The sequence below is a fragment of the Ammospiza nelsoni genome, chromosome 1 (assembly GCF_027579445.1).
Source record: "Ammospiza nelsoni isolate bAmmNel1 chromosome 1, bAmmNel1.pri, whole genome shotgun sequence".
Taxonomy (NCBI): domain Eukaryota; kingdom Metazoa; phylum Chordata; class Aves; order Passeriformes; family Passerellidae; genus Ammospiza; species Ammospiza nelsoni.
This window is the reverse complement of record NC_080633.1, coordinates 53,762,049-53,781,371: the sequence shown is the minus strand read 5'-3', so window position 1 is coordinate 53,781,371 and position 19,323 is coordinate 53,762,049. Positions and strand designations below refer to the sequence as shown.

Below are 19,323 nucleotides of genomic sequence, written 5' to 3'. Positions count from 1 at the left end.
CTTACATCAAATGGTGATTTTTTGTTGAGGGCACTATTTGAATTTAACTGGTTAACAGATATTATAGCCTGAATGTAATCAACCCACTGACTTAATTCAAACCCTAACTCATTACAGGTGAATGGTACCAACCACAAACAGACTTTATAGAGGCTTGCACAAATGTCTTTGGTGTATGTGTCTATTCATTTTAAGGTACAAAATAATAATAATAATTATTATAATAATAAAAATAGCTATTTTGTGTGCTGTAGCAGTTCTTGTATAGCTCACAATAAGTGCAGCTCTCAACCCCTCCCACACCCAACCACCCTCCCTTGCAAATATTTGTTAAATAAGGATTAGACAGGTCAGACACCATTGTAGTGCAAATAGTAAACGATTAAAAATTTTTTTTACAAAATATAGAAATGTTTGACTCCAGCAACTGGACAAACATGTTCCTTTCAAGTATCTCTCACCAAAGATTTTTTTTAAACAAGTTACTTCCATTTTAAAAAAAAGTCTCTCTGTTTTTTTTTTCTTTCTCTTGCAGGTAAACAGTTTCAAACCATCTAGGTTGCATAGTTCTAACATTGTAAGCACCTTTACAGAATGTAACTTTTATTCTTTCATTAATTTTTTGTTCCGTTTTTTTCTTCATTTTTCTTTTTTCCTTTTTTCTTCTTTTTTTTTTTTTTTTGTAAATGTAGTGCAGAAGATGAAGGTGTACACACCCTGCACACTATTGACCCTTGATCAATGTTAAGTATGTGTATTGTGTCTGTATGTATAGAGACATGTATGTAAATACATAGCCATATATATACAAACACAAACACTATACACCTACTCAGTTGCTCTGTACATGTGGGGGGAAAGCGCCAGTGACTGCAGTGATCATACACATGGCTTTTCATTGACCTTTTGGACTTTGTCCAAATTTCTGTAGGTTAGATGAGCTGCTACCATGGCTTGACCTGATGGGTAACTAAGGGAGGGAACAAAACTTCCTTCCCCTAGTAGTAACTAATGTTTAGTATACTATGTAACAAGATAAGGAGCATACTGAAAGGAAGGGGAAATCCCCAATCCATACCACCATTTTGACTATCTTGTTCAAGCCCATCTTCATGACATTTTCTTCCTTTTTTGCAGCTGAAGTCTTTTCTGATCTTCCATAAGTCTTTTTTTTTTTCTTCTTTCTCTCCCTTTTCTTGCTCTCTTCTATTTTTGCTTATATTTCTGATGATTGTTTCACTCAAAAAATATTATACCATGTCAGGTCTTTCCTCTTCTTGGGCTTTTGATACATTTTCTACTTAACAAGAAGGGTCTTGTGCACACTAGCGTCTACGAACAGCCACACTCCTCCACAATCATATTCTGTATGTCTTTCTTAATGATGTTCTGGCCATCGTCATAGTAGAGCATGGACATAGGCCGGAGCTTGGTGGGCACACAGCATGATTTGAGGTTGGCAAAGGGGCTATGGCCCCGCATGCGGTAGTGGTTGATGACAGTGGAGTGGAAAGATAATGATGAGCCAGATGTGCCTGCTATATGGCTGGGACACTCTCCTTCGCAGTAGTTGGCATGATAACCTGTAGGAGCAATGATCCAGTCACTCCACCCTATGTCCTTGAAGCTGACAAAGAACTGCTTCTTGCAGCAGATGTTGACTTTGCCATCACACTCCAGGCCTCGTCTTCGCCGCCTGTGCTGGCGATCCTCTGAGTGCCGGGCAAGCATCATCAAGAAGGGCCGATGTGATTGCTCCTTCTCCTCTTCTCCTGTGAATTCTCCAGCTTCCTTTTCTTTCCCTTCCCCATCATCTTCCTTTTTCTTCTTCTTGCCCAGTAGCACCAGGTTGGCTCCAGTCTCTTGACAAAGGTCACAGGCAATCCGCACATCCAAAGAGTTCTTGCCTTGGTCCAGGAGTCTCTGGACACTGCTGGAGACAGGGAAGATGTGCCAAGTGCTCTTACGAGTGTCCACTGCCTTTTCTGAAATCAAAGTCTCACTCTTTTCACCTTTCAGCCCCCCATCCTCTGTATCTTCTGCTCCTTCAGAATTGCCTTTTGGCTGTCGCTGCTGTTGGAACAGGCGGATGGTGACTTTTGTCCTGCTCCGGTTGGCCTTGGAGACCTTCAGGAAGAGCCACACTTCAGCATGCTCCACCACCGATAATTCACTGCCTTCCTTGGAAATCTCAAAGTGCAACATTTTCTTGGCTGTGCCTGATTTGGTAAATGGAAATAGACAGGAAGAGCTTGTTAGTATGTCTGCTTGATTTTGTTAAAGAGACTTCTGTTACTTTTTCCACAGGCGTGAAGTGCCCTAGGTTTTCTATTTGGTTCTTTAATTTTTATGGATTTTCTGTCTAACCTTCCTTCACCCCCTCCTCAGTTTATATTTTGTGAAAATACATTTGCCTGTTTTCCAGCATATTTTAACCAGACCATTTTTCATAGTGACAATGTAAGGGATTAATGGATCTCATGGCAAATAAGCATCAGTGGCTGCCAAGGTTTGCTTCAGCTGTCTTTGTGATCACTGTGAGCTCAAAGGCAAAAATGCTTTATGATGGCAGTCCATATGTACCATATGCAAAAAAATCTACACCTAATATCTGGTTAGAAAATAAGGTCCAGTGCTACCAGTTCTTTAGCAATACTTTGGTATTACGTGGGGAAGAGGTTTACACTCTCCCTCCATAACAATACATCCTTCATTTGCATCTTAAAATGAGTTTGTAAATATCTATTGTTTCGAAAACAAACACATGCCTAAAATATGAACCTCCACTTTAAAAAGTTTTCAGATTTATATTGTGAAGAATTGAAGAATTGCAGCAGGCAGACTTCATCCTGTTAGCTGTAGATCCTGTTCCTAATTTAAGGCACTGTACTTGCTGTGATTATAGTAATGGTGAATACACTAAGAAATGAGCTAAAGAACTGTATAATTATGGGATGGTTCTCTGGCATAATTGTATCAACTTGCTAAGATGTCATTATGATGATTGTGATGGTGAGGAGGTGTTTCTCGGATACAGAGCTCATATCCCTGGCAGAAGCTGGAATGAATAATGAGGGCTGTTTAATGATTTGATCACTAGAGCATGAAGAAGTTAAGAGAGAATGAATTAGCTGGGGGATGGTGGTGATATAATTTTTTCAAGAGAGGTACTTTTCTATTTTCTTAACAAAAAAAAAAAGCCCTAATGATGTCTTTTGTTCCTTCTCAGCATGGAGGCCAGGATGGACTGGGGTCAGAGATTTGCAATATACAGATATCTGGCCTTAGTGAGAAAGAAACTGTATTCATAATTATCAATTTGTCATTAATATTATTCTTGAGCTACCCATAGTTGTTTAACGAATTTTCTGTGCAGCAATTCTTCTTGTCAGTGAACTGTAACTTTGCAGCCTAAGACCAGAAAGTGGTGATTAAAACAGAAGTAGCAGGACACATAACAGGAAAAGTTGCCCTCTTTGTAGCAAGGGTCTTCTCCTCGCTTCCCACTGCAACTGAATTCACCACTATGGGCTCCCTGACCATTTCCCTATTTTCCCATTCTCAGGTGAGACAGGACTGGAGCAAAAATCACAAGAGACATCTACCTCGTGTTCACTTGCAAATTGAAGAGTTGATGATTTCTGAAGTTTGTAGGCAGGCCGTGCTGCCCCTTGAGCTACCTGTTGCTTTTCTTCTCTGTGAAGTACTAGCACTGACACATTCAGCTTTCCCTCGTGGCATTCCCAGGTCAAAGAGAGAGACATTTCTGAATTACAGTGTCCAAAGGGCACAGTGTTTTGTTTTTGTTTTCCCACTAAGTGAAAGTGTGAAATTGTAGACTTTAACTGTCACTGAGATATGGAAACACATGGTTTGTGTTAACTGCTTCTCACAGACTGAGAGAAGCTGATGCCAGTCTTCAGAGTGAGTTACATTAATTTCTTCTTTTAAGGAAGTAGCTCATAAAAAAGACAGAGCAAGCTGACCAGTACTGTGAGGCATGATGAAAGTACTCTTTTTCTATTATTTTTAATTGATTCATTCAATAATGACTGAATGGCTAATGCTGGGTTCTTTTCCATTCTGGTAATCAAACTATATCAAAGCTGCCAGCTGTGTTTGAACAGAGGTCAGGTGACAGACACCAATGTCACTCCTGACTCAGTTTCAGAGCGTGAGGAGTTGTACAGTGACATCCCTCCAGTCCAACGGAAGTCCGAAAGGCTGGTTGCCTTGTACATAGGGTGTTATGGAGTTTTCTCTCAGATAATGGATACTTCTAAGGGCTGTGAGAACCAGCCAGACTCTGGCTTTATTCCCCCCGACTCTCCCTTCTAAAGCCAGCTTCTAACTTTAGGTTATCCCTTCCAGTCCTGATAAATCCTTTCTGAGGGGGCCTGGACTTAAAGGGAACCTGAAGGCAGGTGATGTGCCAAGGGTGGGTTGCTGGTTGCTGCCAACCAACACTCTCTATTCAACCCATTCTGCTTGCTGCCTCTACTCAAGCAAACCTTGGTAAAATAAAATGTGGTTTAGATCAAGCTGCAGAAGACCTTCTTCCCAGCTGCTCTCTTTCCCCAGAGCTCACAGACTTCTGTCTGGAATAAGCATGGATTGCTGGGAATTGCTATACTTATTTTGCATTCTTGAGAAACCAAGCTGCGCATAGACAGCAGTTCTGGCTTTACTGGGGGTCCTGTGCATGGCAGATCAACTGTGCTGGGTGCATGAGAAGCTCATCTGTGTTGGAAATGGACAAAAAAATCTGGTCTGGTCATCTGCTCTGGAGAAAGCGGGTAGGGTGTGCTGACCTGGCTCAACAGTGGAAGAAGCTGTATGACCTATCCAATCTAAAAATCCAGGCAGCCCTGAATTACAGAATAACCTAGCACTGTTAAGTGCTAGTGCATGGTATTTCACATTCTGCTATTTCCATCCTAGTGGGAGTTGAAAATAGTTACAAAGTGACGTATCTGCAACAGCAAATATTCACATTACCTTTTGCACTGGCCAGAAGTGTAATGATGCAAGCAGTCTTTTTGACAAATATTACATGAAAGGAACAGGACCTCAAAAACCCTCTTAAATAGCTTTTCAAATGCTCCTCCATGTGTCAAAGTAGAATTCTTCCTCATTACTAAAAATATTTGAACAGTATGGTGAAAGTACATGAGTACTTGCTTTGTCTTTACTTAAGGGAAGTGAGCTTGAACAAGGTAGCCTAAGACATGTCCTTCTACAGGGATAACAGGCTCCTTGTAGGTTGTTAGCTACAATAACAGCCTCTCTGGATGTCGTTAGCTACATTTTCAGAAACAAATGGTGGGTTAAGAGTCTAAAGGAAAAGATGCAGGGAGCTTATCTGAACCTAATATTTCTGAATGAAACAAAATCCTGAAACCTGCACAGCTAATAAAAGGGTTTATAGCAATTAAAAAACACTTTCCCTTTCATAGGTCTTTTTAGAAGGAGACTGGGAATAGTGCAAGGTTGAGGATAAAAAGCATGCTTTCACATTAGGAAAAAACGAAGCTTTTCTGAATTCTCTCCACATTCACAACTAGTTTGTTACGATCACACAGCACAAATGGTATGAATCCTGCAGTTTTTAAGAGGACACTGTTCTCAGACAAGCTCATTTTGAAATCAGAGTTTGGCCTGTTCTAAAACCAAATTGAGACCCTAGGATCTGACTTATTATGGTTACACATTCACTTTATAACAGGATCTCTGTTTCCAAAAGGTTCAGTGCTACAATAAAATAAATTCTTCAAGTGTTCTGAGACAAAAAAATAAAAATAAAAATCTATAGTTAAATTTCTCAAGATATTTCTTAGGGATTTAGCAGTCTTTCTTTATAGGTCTGAATTAACGGTCAGGATTAAAGCTTCAGTTCATCAAAATGAAGGTAAAAGGGAGACTCCTGAAATTTGGGGATGGTATCACTTCCATGATTACATTTGGTTTAGCCTTTTTTCCTGCTGTTACATTTGCCATGGGTGATTTGCAAGGGTCTTTTTCTATTTGTAATCATCCTGCTCCTCCTGCCTGACTGCTGAGGAAAGACCCACAGCCCAACAGTGATAATGCCTTCATCACTTCCATGCTCATATAAACAGCAGTGTCAACAGCCTGGATTGTTATCATAGCAGAAGGCAGCTGAAAAAGGAGACAAGGGATTACTTTGGGCTCCTTTTGATTGCTTTTCCTCATTTCCCTTTTCCAAAACATTGGAGAGGCCACCTCTCTGCTTTACTGCTAAGCAAAGTCCCTTCCAGAAGGAGGGCTGTGATGCCAAAGGAGCAGTCTAGCAGGGCAAGTGACACCAGCAAATGATGTGAGAAGTGGTTAAAAATACAAGCTCTAAGTAGTGCATATATGGTAAAAGGTTTAATGGAAGGAGTTACTGAATGGAAAGAAAGTGTAGCAGTATATATAGCACGGGAGTTTTCTCATATCTGTTTTTCTCTTCAGCAGTGCTCATGCACCTTTTTAGGAGAGAAACCTGAACATGCAAGCAGAGGGGAGCCTGCACAGGTACTCTCCGCCTCTGGAAGGGCTGGCCAGGGCTCGCACTCTGCAGCCAGCACCTGCTCCCGAGCAGCACGTGGGTGATGGGCATGGCACAGTAGCCCGTGGAGACACTGGCAGAGCCCTTGAGGGCCCAGGCCCGGGGGGACTGGAGGGGCAGCCCTGCATCAGGTAGCTGATGCTGTGCTCCAGCAGAGATCTGCAGGTCCAGGGTGCTCTTCCTCTGAGGCTAAGGATCCTTCCCTCTGTATGGCTGGCTTTAACTATGCCATTGAAGTTCCGTTATTTGCAATTTGCAGCAGGATTCAAGATCAAGCCCTGCTATTTCAAGCTATACACAGATACTAGGTGGGGTCGAAGCTATACAATTGAGAGTATCTTCTTTTGAGTAAAATGCAAAAATCTTTAATTTTTTTTTTACCTTTATGCTCTTAAATTATTAAGGCTTTTTCTTTCATAATGAAAGCCATTATTCTTTGTAACATTATAATGTGGCTTATTCTTAATTTCTCTTAATACACGGAATTTATTTTTCTTTGATAAATGCTCAGTGCGTAAGAAGGTGCTGTCGCTTTAAATATCTATGCTTCACCGGTGCTTAATTTTGAAACGTTTTTACATTATACTGTAAGTGAACTGTTTTTCCATACAAAGCAAGCTTTTTTTTCCTTTTTTAGTTGCTAGCTTTACTACTGCCTATGTTTAGATTTAGGAGAATTTGTACTGCGTGCCAATCTGTAATTACATTCAAAAGCATCCTTCCCTTCACTTCTCATTTCCGTTCCCCAGGAGACAGAAAAAAAATAGGTTACTAGAAAGGTTCCTCTAAAGAGAGTGAAGAGCAGAGCATGGTTATTGAGAGATAATTGCTCAAAATGTTTACTAATGAGTGACCACTGGAGTTAGATGAATTCTTTGCAGTGTAGAATTTTTTCAGAGAATTTAGTGCTATCGTATTGTAATTATCCCCTAGGCAGACTGATGATTACAAGTCTCCTATTGCCACAGTCAGACAGTGGCCATTTCTGTGAATGCATTTCAGCCTATGGATCACTGGCAAACAATTTATTCTGATTATTCATTATCCAGCATATGTGACCACTCATCCAGGTCACATACTTTCATTCCTTATCCCTTACTCTTGCCTCTTACAGTGAGAGGGGTAATTATGGCACAATTAATACCTTATCTTCATGCTTACTTACCATTAGCTGTCAGAAAAGGAAGATTTTGTTGTAAGAGAAAAATAAATCAAAAAAGAAAATCAGGAAAAAGGAACTATTCCCTGAGTGCTCATGGGGGGAAAAAAAAGCAGCAGCAGCAGCAGCGACTTTATTTAAATACCTTTTCTTGAAAAGTTAACCCAAAGAGGCACTGACAAGGTCATTCAGAATGTGAAATAATTCAGTTCTGGTGAACCTTGACTCTCCTCTGCTATTTTGTTAGGAAGCACTTTACATCCACAGCTTTGAGTTCTTTCCAAATTGAAAGCCCTTCCCCCACATGGCTTCAAATATTTAGAAACAAAAAAGGTGTTTGTTTCGTTGAAGTTTGTTTTATTTCTTTTATTTGATTTCTTCGTTTACGTCTAAAATAGCTCAAGCAAAGTTTAGGAATATTTGCACCAGTAAAATATTCCAAGGTAAAAACAATCCCAAGGCTTCATCTTTTTTCTTTTTTTTTTTTTTTTTTTTGGAGAGAGCAATTTTTTTTGTGCATACTTGTAATAATTTGCTGTAAATTCTAAAATTAGGTGGATCGAGGCTGACTGTTTGTTTTCATTAAAATATTTAATTTCTGAGCACTAAGGCCCAAATCCCAGGCCCACTGAAATGAATAACAGAATTTCCAGTTGCTTCCAGTCAACTAAGCTTCAATCCTATATTAACGTTGCAAAGCTATGTTGCATTAAATGAGATTGCCTTCTCATAGGCATATCTCTATATATAGATATAGATATAAGAATTCCTGAGCATGAATCACGTACATGTATGCAAGGCAGATATATCCTGCACAGAGGAAACACATGAATGCACATCCTTGTCTGCAGGAATGCTATGGGTGCAGGCAGAGGTATAGGAGCATGTTTGCCCTGGGATACATGTAAGGACATACATGTGCTCATACACACACACAGGCAAATATATATTCAGATACTCCCTACTAGCACACAAAACTGTGGGCCTGGCAACACAGAGATGGACACATACCGTACTTTCTTTTTCTCAGGTATGTTTTTCTAAACTGGTTCCCACCTTCCTAGATTCATCTGTGCTTTCTCAGGTTGTTCTTTAAACCAACCATCCACTCTTAATTCTCACATTTTTGATACAGAGAAACAGATCAATACAGAATGGCTTTCCTCTTCTGGAAGCAGTTTGCCTTCATTTGCTAAACCTGAAATCTTTGATTTGGTATACCAGGGGGGAGGGGGGCAGGAGGGAAGAAAAAACAACAAGGGAAAATAGGCTTGTTTTCTAAAAGCTGAGGAGACTGCATTAAAAAAATTATGTGAGCAAATCATCTCATAGGATGATTCATGGTCACATTTCTCAGTATCTTGTAAAAAATAATATTTATAATTTCTGATCTGTCTAGATTTCCAGCACTTCTAGCATCCATCTTTTACTCCTCTACCTATTTCCTTCCTGCATTATTTTCCTTGCAGCTTTTCACTCCAGTGAATCCTTGCCTTTTAAATAAACTAGAAGAGAGAAACGATCCCCACTCAGAGCAGCTACAGATAAGCATAAATATCTCTGGGATTCAGAATCCAATTAGGTAAAATAAGTGTGCGGGAATGTTGCCTCGTGTGGAGCAAAAAGCCTTTGGAGTGTGCCCTCTCGTGGCCGTTCTTTATTCAGCATGAGTACTTGTACCCTTAAATACAGTTCTTTTCAAATAAAAATTGTCGAAATTATTCAAAATACATAAGCGACACATCCTTTGGGGTTTTTTCCATCCTGAACCGCCAGCTTGGTTGTATAGGGTAGGTAAATACATGTATCCCTCTGCACATGAAGGTAGGCATCACATGATCAAGTCAGTTCACCTGGAATTCTGTATGAAGTGGTACAAAATAGTGGTAGTGGTCTAAATAGCTGGCAGACTCCTCTTTTTTTCCCCTGGAATCTCTCCTGAAGATAAATCTTTAGCTTTCTGTATTTCCATCTGATAATTCCTGTCACCTTCTCGGGGGCTGATGTTAGCAACCCATTTCATTGGTAGTTTAGTTGCCAGGATCAAATTCAGTTGGCAGAGTCCCAGAACTGCCTAATAAGCTGTCTACTTAAAATAATGAACGAGTTAGTAGCCAATCACATTTATAAGTATTGAGTATCTCTGTTGTTGAACCTGTTGGATTCGCTTGTCACAAAATTTTATGACCCCTCTCCTCAAAAAACTAATTTTAAGACTTTGAAGTAACACACAGAACTCTGGCACAACTTCCCTTACAGCAGAACCAATCAACGTTAGTAATCTCAGTTTGATATGCAAGTAGAAAGTAATTTTCATGTTTTACTTGTAAGAGTGCCAAAGGACAGTAGGGTGCATTTGTAACTTTTGCCCAATACTCACAGTCATTAGTTTTGCAGAAATCTGCCTGGATTTGTTAGCTGTAAAAAGTACCTGCCAACTATTTTGCTGATTTCCTGGACATAACTACACCTGTTCTTCCGACAAGCTTACTACATTTATTTGCCCTCTAATTGTCTGAAGTCTGCTCTTGTTTGCATTTTGGTTTATTTTAGAAAAAAGCAGTCTCAAGACAGAGCTGCATGCACAGGGTGCCGCTTGCTCATTCACCCCACTTCTTTGCATGTTTGAGAATATGGCTGATGAAAGATGGAAATACTACATTTTTATAAAGGCAAGTAGTTAATGTGGCATCTGAAAGACATTTCCCTAAAGGCTTTGTTTATGTCAAGCCATACACAAAGAAACAAGAAGCCTAAAGTCTTATTTTGCTTTTTGTAGACATTTTTTGACACAATATGAGATGTTTTCATTCATTTTCATTGATTTCTTATTGCCCTCTATTGAGGCAGAGTGAGTTTGATGTTAAAAGCAGGAAACACATTAACCTGGCTGTGAGCGGAACATGTTTGTTCTCCTGCTTGGTGTTTAAATTTCTTCATGCTATTCCCAGTTCCCACAGTACGAAAAGTGGCGGCTGTGGCTATATTCAATTCCTGTCTTTTTAACTCATACTTCCTATATGACATGTCACTTGCCTTTGTTTTTTGCCTCCCTTTCCTTTACAGTAAAAAGATACTGGTTCCATATTTGATAGGAATAACTTCCAGTGCACAAGAGGACAGGATCTCAAGAAGGGCTTACTTAAGTTGCTGCAGCACTGGCACCTGTAAAATGTGGTAGATCCTCTATATTAGCAATTTACCAGATGAATGGCTGTAGATGAATATGCTTCAGTAATCTGAAGTTACTCCACAGAGTGGATTTATCATTTCCATTATAAGCCCAAACCAGAGCTCAGTTTTTAGGTTGCTCATAGTCCCTCCCTTGTCCCAAATCAAAGCGGTATGGAAAGGCAGCAGGTATGGAAAAAATGGACAGAGCAGCCCTCCTGCCTAGGCTTCCAGGATCATCTTAGTATGAAGGAATAGAACTGTGGCAGGAAGGAGAAGGCATGAGAACACAGTGGATGCCCCTGTCCTGCAACTCCATAGCGTTAAGTCCTCTTCAAGTAATTTGTCAGCAGCAGTAGGACAACGCTATGTAAATCAAGCAGAGTGACAGTGTTGGTGGCTGGTGGCGGGGATCGGTGGCAGGATGATTGGCCAGTGTGTGGGCAATGGCATGGTTTCTGCTGCTCACGTGACTGCCGGAGCCAATGGCTTCGGGAGCCGCCGTTGGAGGGTATTGTACAGAGTAGGCATATATCAAATTCCAAATTCCTTTGTGTCAGAGCTCAGGAGAGACAATAATGTGTTTACAAATGATTGCGACGCACACAGTGAAGAGAAACCACTGTTCATGCCATATGTGTTCCACTGTGCTCAGAGCGAGCTGCTGAAAACCAGGTGGGGAATCTGACTCGCAGACAGCTTAGAGGTTTCCTTGCTTTTATAAATTCATTTCTAAACTAATGTTGAGCTACCCTTGCTTCTAATGACCTCTGGCACTGACACCTACTCTCTGCTTTCTGAAGTGGAGGGGATGGAAAAACTGAAAAGCCTGAGCTCTCATGCTGAAAGAACTGATAATATGTATATTGACAAGGACTCCAAAGGCAAGGGCTCCTTGTACAGTTGGAAATCAGACAGCCAGCAGGAATGTCTGCACTTAAAAGCATGCACACTTCTTGTGCATGGCTTCCCTGCAATCAGAACATCTGAGTCAACAGGTTTTCAGGACTGGAAACTCTGAGTGTTGTCTTAATTGTTTATACTGCTGCAGCAAACTTTTAAACAAAAATGCTTGGAGTTCCTTTGCATACTTTGCCTACCATATGCTGTACCAAACAAAACAATGACATTCTTTTAAAACCGTCTTGGCAACAGGAAAAATGCTTTGGCTAGACAGCATCATAAAAAGTTGCTGTTAGTTAGATGATAGACTTATTGCAAGTAACTGCTATTGATGCATGCATTAGCATACCCACATACACTAACAGATTTATGTGCAGATACACATACGTTGAATTAAAATGGGTTCTGGTCCTATTCATGTAGGAACAAGACAGCAAAGTACAATTTTAGAGCTGTTTCCTATGGGCAATTTATGTGAGACTTAAGACTTTACTTACTAAACACATATATTCTGAGCTCTTACTGCCTAAGAGTTAGGGGAAAAAGAACTGTGAAAGAGTTCAAAATACACCCTACCAAGGTTGCATTTTTGGCAGGAGTGTTTTAGGAGCAGAATCTTTTTTCCAGTATGCAGAAGTCTGCATTACAAATTGGATCAGCTACAGCAACTTGTCCAGTTCTATTGAAGTCATCTGACAGTCCCTGAAACTCTTTATTGCCGAAGATGCTGTGTTAAATTAAAGAAAAAAAAAGACAAAAAAAAAAAGGAGGGCAAAAACCCACAAAAAAGCCATCTCACTTCTAAAACTTTAAACTGCCTCATCTGATTTTGTAACTTCCACTATAATTTTTACATGAAAGGGCTGTCTCTGAAGTAGTTTGCAGTTCACTTTCTGTCTTCATAAACTCCCCAAAAGGCTACAGCCTTTTTTCTTTTACCATCAAATCTGCAATCCAGCCCTTTACTGCAAGTACTCTGTATTTACAGGCAGAGTTTGGAGGACCCTGCTGCAGCCTGACTTTATGTTCAAGATTGGTTAGAGAGCTTCCTCCCTGTGTGACTGACTGTGCTTAGCAAGTGTAATCTGTAGCCAAGACTAAGTCAGAAAAATCAAATTCCTTCAGAGTCCTACCCCCCCATCCCATTCCTCCTTCTCCCTTCCCCCCAGTCTCATCCTACAACCTTGTAGAAAACATTATTGCTGAGGAGAAGAAAATAAGTTAATTGCAGTTTTGGCAGAAAGGATATTTTTCAGTTTGGGGACAAAGGATATTTTACAGTTTGTTTTTTTTCAAGCACTCACCTGATTCTGCAAAAGTGATGATTTCTGAGGTTTGCTCCACAACTTCATTCATTTCGGCTCTTCTTCCAACATCATCCTCTATTTCCACATAACCATCCTCTCCCACCTTTCCCACGTGGAGTTTTTTGATGGCATTTAAAAGTGCTGCCTTGGGCACTGGCTGGGTGATATTAGGTCTGTCCCTCAAGTGCAACATGTTCAGTATGTGCTTCTTTACTGCTTCCACCATCTCAGGCTGTGAGCTGGGCACATCCTTTGAGAGCGTGGCAAGGGCACATGATGGACAGTCAGTGACTGAACTGTGCCCCTCGGATCCTGGGGTTGGGGAACTCCTCACTATAATCCAGCAAAGCACCAACAGAAATCCTCTCTTCCAAAGCAAAGGCATCCTGGCAGCAAAAGTTGTTGTGATTCCCTTTTTAAAAGGCCCTGCTTTTCCTCCCCCTTCACGAACAGTTTTTTTGGGGGCTGGTTTAGTTTGCTTGTTTGTTTGTTTGTTTTTCCTTCTCTTCAGCAAATTCTCTGGAACAAGAACCAAAAGTTTTCTGTGAAGTTTTGTTTGCAGGTTCCCTCTCTGAATGCAATAAGTGCTGTAGATGTTTGTGGCTGTCAGGGAGAAGAGTTCTGACTCTGTCTCAGAGTAGGAGAGAGACACAGAGAGAGGGAGAGAGAGAGAGAGGACGGATTGGCCTAAAGTGAGTGAGTGAATGAGAGAGGGAGGGAGTTTTGTCTGTGAGTAAAGGCTATGATTAGGAAGGGGGAGGAACAGGCAGGCTGGCTTCCTTATGCTCATTGCTCCCCTAACACACACCTCTCTTCAAATATCACTACTCGTGGTTCCTTCCCTCCCCCCTTTCTAAAAGATCTTCTCATTCCTGTAAATTTACTCTCTTTTTTTTTCCTTTTTTTGTCCTCTCTGTTTGACCCCTCCCCCCCCAGCTGTCATGCCCCCCCTTTTTTTCCTTTCTTTTTGTTTTGTTTTGTTTGTTTTATTCCTTCAACAGTATCACCAGCTTAACTAAACAGAGGAAACATGAATGAATGAAAAGAGTGAAATCTTTAACGAGCACCTTGCTCTTGGTCCTGCCTGGTATTGTTAGGGATAGCAGGAGATGTTAAATAGCTTGTGAATGAGATGGGAATGAGGGCAGGGGATCTGAATATTTTGAACAGAGCCCCTGCCTGTTCAAAATATTATTCTGCCCGGAGTAGAAGCAAAAAAATCTTTTCTGCTCACTTCTAAATGCTGGGGGTTATCAACACTGGCAAAAGATCTGACAGGCACAAAATAGCACTGTTGTTTGGAGGGCTCTATAATACATGATACACTGCTCAGCTGCAATATGCAGTCAGGCACTGAAAGCCTAAGCAGGAGTTGGTACATACATGTGACATGACATGGTAGTGCCATATAATAGCCCTACTTCTATGCTAGTCTGTGCCTGGGAGCTCTTGGGTAGATAAATTAGGTTTGGGGTTAATCAAGCAATGCCTGAAAAATGCTTTGAATGTGAAGTCTTACATGTCATCTGGCCAAATCATACTTGCTTCTGACTCAGGCAAAGCCCTCATCGATGCCAATAATAATTCTGTCTGAGTGAAGGCTGAGTAAGATCTTCTACATTTGGCCCATTGTTATTAGAAGGCACTTATTACTTCATTCATTTAAATCACAGAGAGCAATCATAATATTAGAATAGGACATTGGAAATTAAATGAAATCTAAAGCACAAGAAGTTTCAACCGGTGTTGGTAGCCCCTTGTCAGTTTATGCCAGGGAGGGCTTTGCTGTGCAGTGAGAAGGCATTCCCTGTGCCACTGCCATGGCTTCAGTTTGCCTTTACATTCTGTATCCTCTCCGTTCTGTTCCTTATCCAGCAAAGTTGAAGTTTGCAAACTCGCTTACATTTGATTATGAAAAAATGACAGCTATAACTTTATAAATTTTGAGATTCTTCCCTTTCAGGCATTATCTTGTACCAATTTTCTTAGAGCAGCTTATTTTTTAGTGTTTACCCTCTTTCTTTTCATTCCTTTCATTCTCTCTCTACCACACCTTTGTCTTCTCTGATGGGCTTACCTCCTACCCAGCAAATATTCCACTTGCAGTATATTACTGTCAACCATTGCATTTCACAGTGGAAAGGAGTAATTTATAAATATAAGCATTGAAAGGTCTCTAATTTCCATGAGATGACTACAGGCACATGGGTTAAGAGACAGGCAAGGAATTATAGGTAGAGTAAATGAAACATAGAGAAGTAATCGAACAATCAGCCAAAGTCTTACAAATGTTATATATTGCTAGTCCTTTTCAATTAAGATCTTTTATAAGTCTTTTACTGTTATAAGGCATCCACAGTACCCCCTCATCTGGGTTTTACTGACCTCAGTTACTATACTGTTATATACTGTTACACTTACAGGTCTGTCAGCATTATAAACCCTGCAGCCATTCTTATAAACACATCTTTGTAACACAAACCTCACTATAACACATTGAATTTTCTTGGATCTTGTGAACAGCCCAAAGTCTGTTGTAATTATACGAAGTCTGAAAGTCAGCTTGAAATAGAACTAAAAGTTTAATTGGATGAAAAAATAATTTCAGATGAAAATATGCATTCATGATTAGATGTACTAACAGATGACATAATTAAAGGAGTTATATATAGTTCTAATATAGCACCTATCCTAACAGTGTCTGATGAAAAGTAAGGGAGCAGCATAAATCAAAATAAAATGCAGATAAGTATGTCTGGCTTCTTGCTGTGGGGTATATGTTGCTTGCCATATACTACAGGTACAGTTATCGCATACAATCTCCATTACATACAGGTATAGCATATTTTACTTGCATGCCATGATGATGACAGATTTAACGTTAAAGCATAACTTTCTAAAAACCACTCTTCTCTAAAAGAGAGCTTTCAATACCGCTGATACATGGTTTATTTGCACTTACATGTATATACATATATGTAAAAAAATGCATACAGAAATGTGTTTGAATACATACAGAAATGGTGGCTCAGATTCTTTCTACAAATTACCTGAGCTGCTAAGTTCTGCATATGAATTCATTCAATGTAACCCTAACAGTATGCAATAGCATGCACAGGAATTAAAAGTTTCAGTTTGAAAGGAAAAAAGCTGATTGAAAGTTTTACCTCTCTAGTCCTGACTCTCAGAAGGAGACTGCTGTATTGTGCTTTAAGAACTGCTGAAGTTCCTCTTTGTGGTACTTATAATGCGAAGCTTTATACTGTACTTCTCGTGTGTACACATCACATGTAACGTCTGTCAAAAGTGGGCCGGATCACAGTGCTGGATTGGTTAATCCTGTTACATCAGCAATTGACTGTTTTTCCTGTATGAGACATACTTCTTGTAATTAATTATCTAATGGAAACTCCTAATTCTCTAGCATGACAAAATATCGTGGATCAACTTGTGGTGATTTCTGTATCCATTTAAAGACTAGAACTTAAAATCAGACAAAGCAAACATTATGAGTCAGGAAGATACACTCCAACTTGTTGTATTGCATAGCTAGATATAGATATTATTAGATGTAGATAACACTGTTCTAGTCAAATACAGTATTTGCCAGATACTTAATTACTACTTTGCAAATTGTTTTCTTCTTCTTACATACTTAAGGATATACCAGATAATCTTTCTGCAAATTTGGATTTTTTTCAAATTCAGGAAAATGCATTTGAGTAAGCATCCTTTGGCTTTGGATGATTTTTTTTAAAAAATTCAATCTCTGAATAAATGTGTCCTTCTGTTTAAATTAGGGATCCCTTTAAAGCTCTTTAAAAAATGAATCATATTGCTCCTGTCCAATTCTCCTGGCTCCTTGACGTGCAGATTGCATCACACTATTAAAAACTGTTTAGACATCTAAAAATAAATTACAATGAACGACAGTTCACATTTTTTGCAAGTGTGGTATTAACACTTGTGGAATAAAATAAAAGGCAATTTTCATTTCAATTTACATTAATGAAAATCAGAAATAACTATGCCAATTAGGCAATACAGAAGTAATACACAGAAGGTCAAAAGTAAATCCAAAATCCATCTCCTTTCTTAAACACATATAATAACTGGCTTTATGTGGTACCATTTATGACAAATGGCATGATCATGCAGTCTTTACTCATTCATAACACCCACTGACTACCAGAAAATCCCCATCCCTCAGATTTTTTTTTTTGGCCTGAATCGTACTTATAATTATATTTTTATGTCCTGTTGGTAATGTAACTTTATTCTATCTTGGAATATGGCTGATCTGGATCAAAGAAAGATTTCAAGCTTTCAATTTACAGTGATACCAGGGTGTCCTTATAGGAGTGTTGATCCCAACTGGTGTGTGCGCTGTATTCACACAACAGCTTTGGTCGAATGAGAAAAAAAATCAGAAGTTAATGGGAAACATATGACCAGATAGGTTGCTTTGTTTCCCATTTTTAATACGCATATAATAAGTGAAACAGGTTGCAGTAGCTTTTCTGCAATCTGAGTTTGGTGGTTCCAGTTATTACAAAGAACAGCACTTCTTTTTTATTTTTTTAATTTATTTTTTCTTTTTTTCTTTTTTTCTTTTTCGGTATTCCTCCCCCCCCCGCCCCCTTTTTCTTCAGGGACAGTGAGACACTTGCTTCAAGAAACAGATAATGAGCATGTATATACCCAGTTAGTCGCAGGACTCTATTTTTCGTGAGGATCCTAAACCCAAGTTTTGCCAAATGACTTTTCCACCTTGCAATCCTGTTTTTCTCAGGGCCAGGCTGCGTTTGGTTTTAACTGACATCCTAAAACTCTTCGAAATGTGTTGCGTACTGGTAGCGCAGTGCCTGTTGCAATTTGGCAGCAGACATATTCTCAGCAAGAGCCCTTGCACTGCGTTGGTTTTACGGAGAGCAGCAAATCTGCCCCGGGAGTAGGGAGCTATGCTCTCCCCGGAGCCAGAGCGGAGCGGGCCCGCCTGAGGCCGTCATTGCCTCTGGGGCAGCGCCCGGCCGGGCCCGGCCTTCTCCCGCTGCTGCGGCGGCGGCGGGGAAGAGGATTCCCGGGGAGAAAGTGTGTGGTCCGTGACAAAACGAGAGGGCTACCGAGTGAAGCACGGCAAGCATGTATGTGATTTATAGCGCAGGATAAGTTCTGAAAGGAGTTTAGGAGAAGTGAAAAGCATTATTCATTTCAGAGCATGCTCCTTATTGCCTCGGGGAGTTTGTGTATAGCTTTACCAAAGGCCTAATGAAAGCTTTACTCGGTGACTAATTTTTTTTCACACCTATTTCTCTCTTTATAAATATTTTTCTCCCCATCCCCCTCCCCCCCTCCCCGCTCTCCTTTTCATTTTGTTGAACACAGCAACACCTGCTGGCAGTGGTCCGGGAGTACTGCTGGAAAGACCCACTGATCTAACTCTTCAGACCAGCTGCCATTAAGCACTGCCAAGCCATATTAATGAGCTGCCTCTATTTTTACCCCTTCCTGCCAGAAAGGGCAATTGCTCTTGGGAAAGACTGTAGCTGGGTTTGGTTTGTTTCTTTTTTCTAATTTTTTTTTTTTTCTGTCAGCTTCAGAGTCCAGATAATTATTGTTCAGTTGGGATTTCTAATTTAAATTCTGGTACCACCAACTGAGACCACATAAAACACTGGAGTGATGCTGAGCCTATCTTGCTGGATCACAGGCATATTTTAGTTCTCTCCTGGATCAGAAATAACTAAAGGAATGGGACTGAGAGAGAGAGGTTGGTACTCCAGCAACCTGTCTCTCCTTTTTTTTTTATTCTTTTCCTAATTGTGAATTTTAGCTTACAAACCATTTTAAAAAATGGCCCATTGCCACTTCATTATTCACCCACTGGATATTGTGTGATATACTGACTACTTTGGAATCCTGAATTGCATACAACAGTATCTGTCCATCTCCATCCCTGCTTTGAAGAGCAGCCACTAGAAAACACACTGGCACAGATTTCCATGCAAATCAGCTGGAATTTCACACTGTTGTACCTTATTTTCCTATAATAAGAAGAAAAGATATGACAGAAACTTACATTTAGAAGTTTTATGTTTCTACTTTTATGTAAGTGGACCAATTAAGGCTAGTCTTGCTGTTGCTACTAACTCAAATGCTTATGTGCTGTTTAGAGGGGTCAGTGATTTCAATAATAATTAGTGAGCTGGTCA

At 40.0% G+C, this 19,323-nt stretch overlaps 1 protein-coding gene across 1 annotated transcript; it reads right to left on the bottom strand.

Moving 5' to 3' along the window:
- Positions 1-1,293: 1,293 nt before the first annotated feature.
- Positions 1,294-13,901, bottom strand: INHBA (inhibin subunit beta A). The gene is made up of 2 exons (XM_059488240.1): positions 13,109-13,901; positions 1,294-2,219 (listed from the first exon to the last, which is right to left on the bottom strand). Exons 1-2 carry the CDS (start codon positions 13,899-13,901, stop codon positions 1,333-1,335), a joined length of 1,680 nt encoding a protein of 559 aa, XP_059344223.1. The 3' UTR covers positions 1,294-1,332.
- Between the last annotated feature and the right edge of the window lie 5,422 nt (positions 13,902-19,323).

Coding starts and splice junctions, on each gene's coding strand:
- INHBA (XM_059488240.1), bottom strand. CDS start 13,901: ATGAGCATAAGGAAGCCAGCCTGCCTGTTCCTCCCCCTTCCTAATCAT. Junction 2,220..13,108: donor CATCACTTTTGCAGAATCAG/GTGAGTGCTTGA, acceptor TTACCAAATCAG/GCACAGCCAAGAAAATGTTG.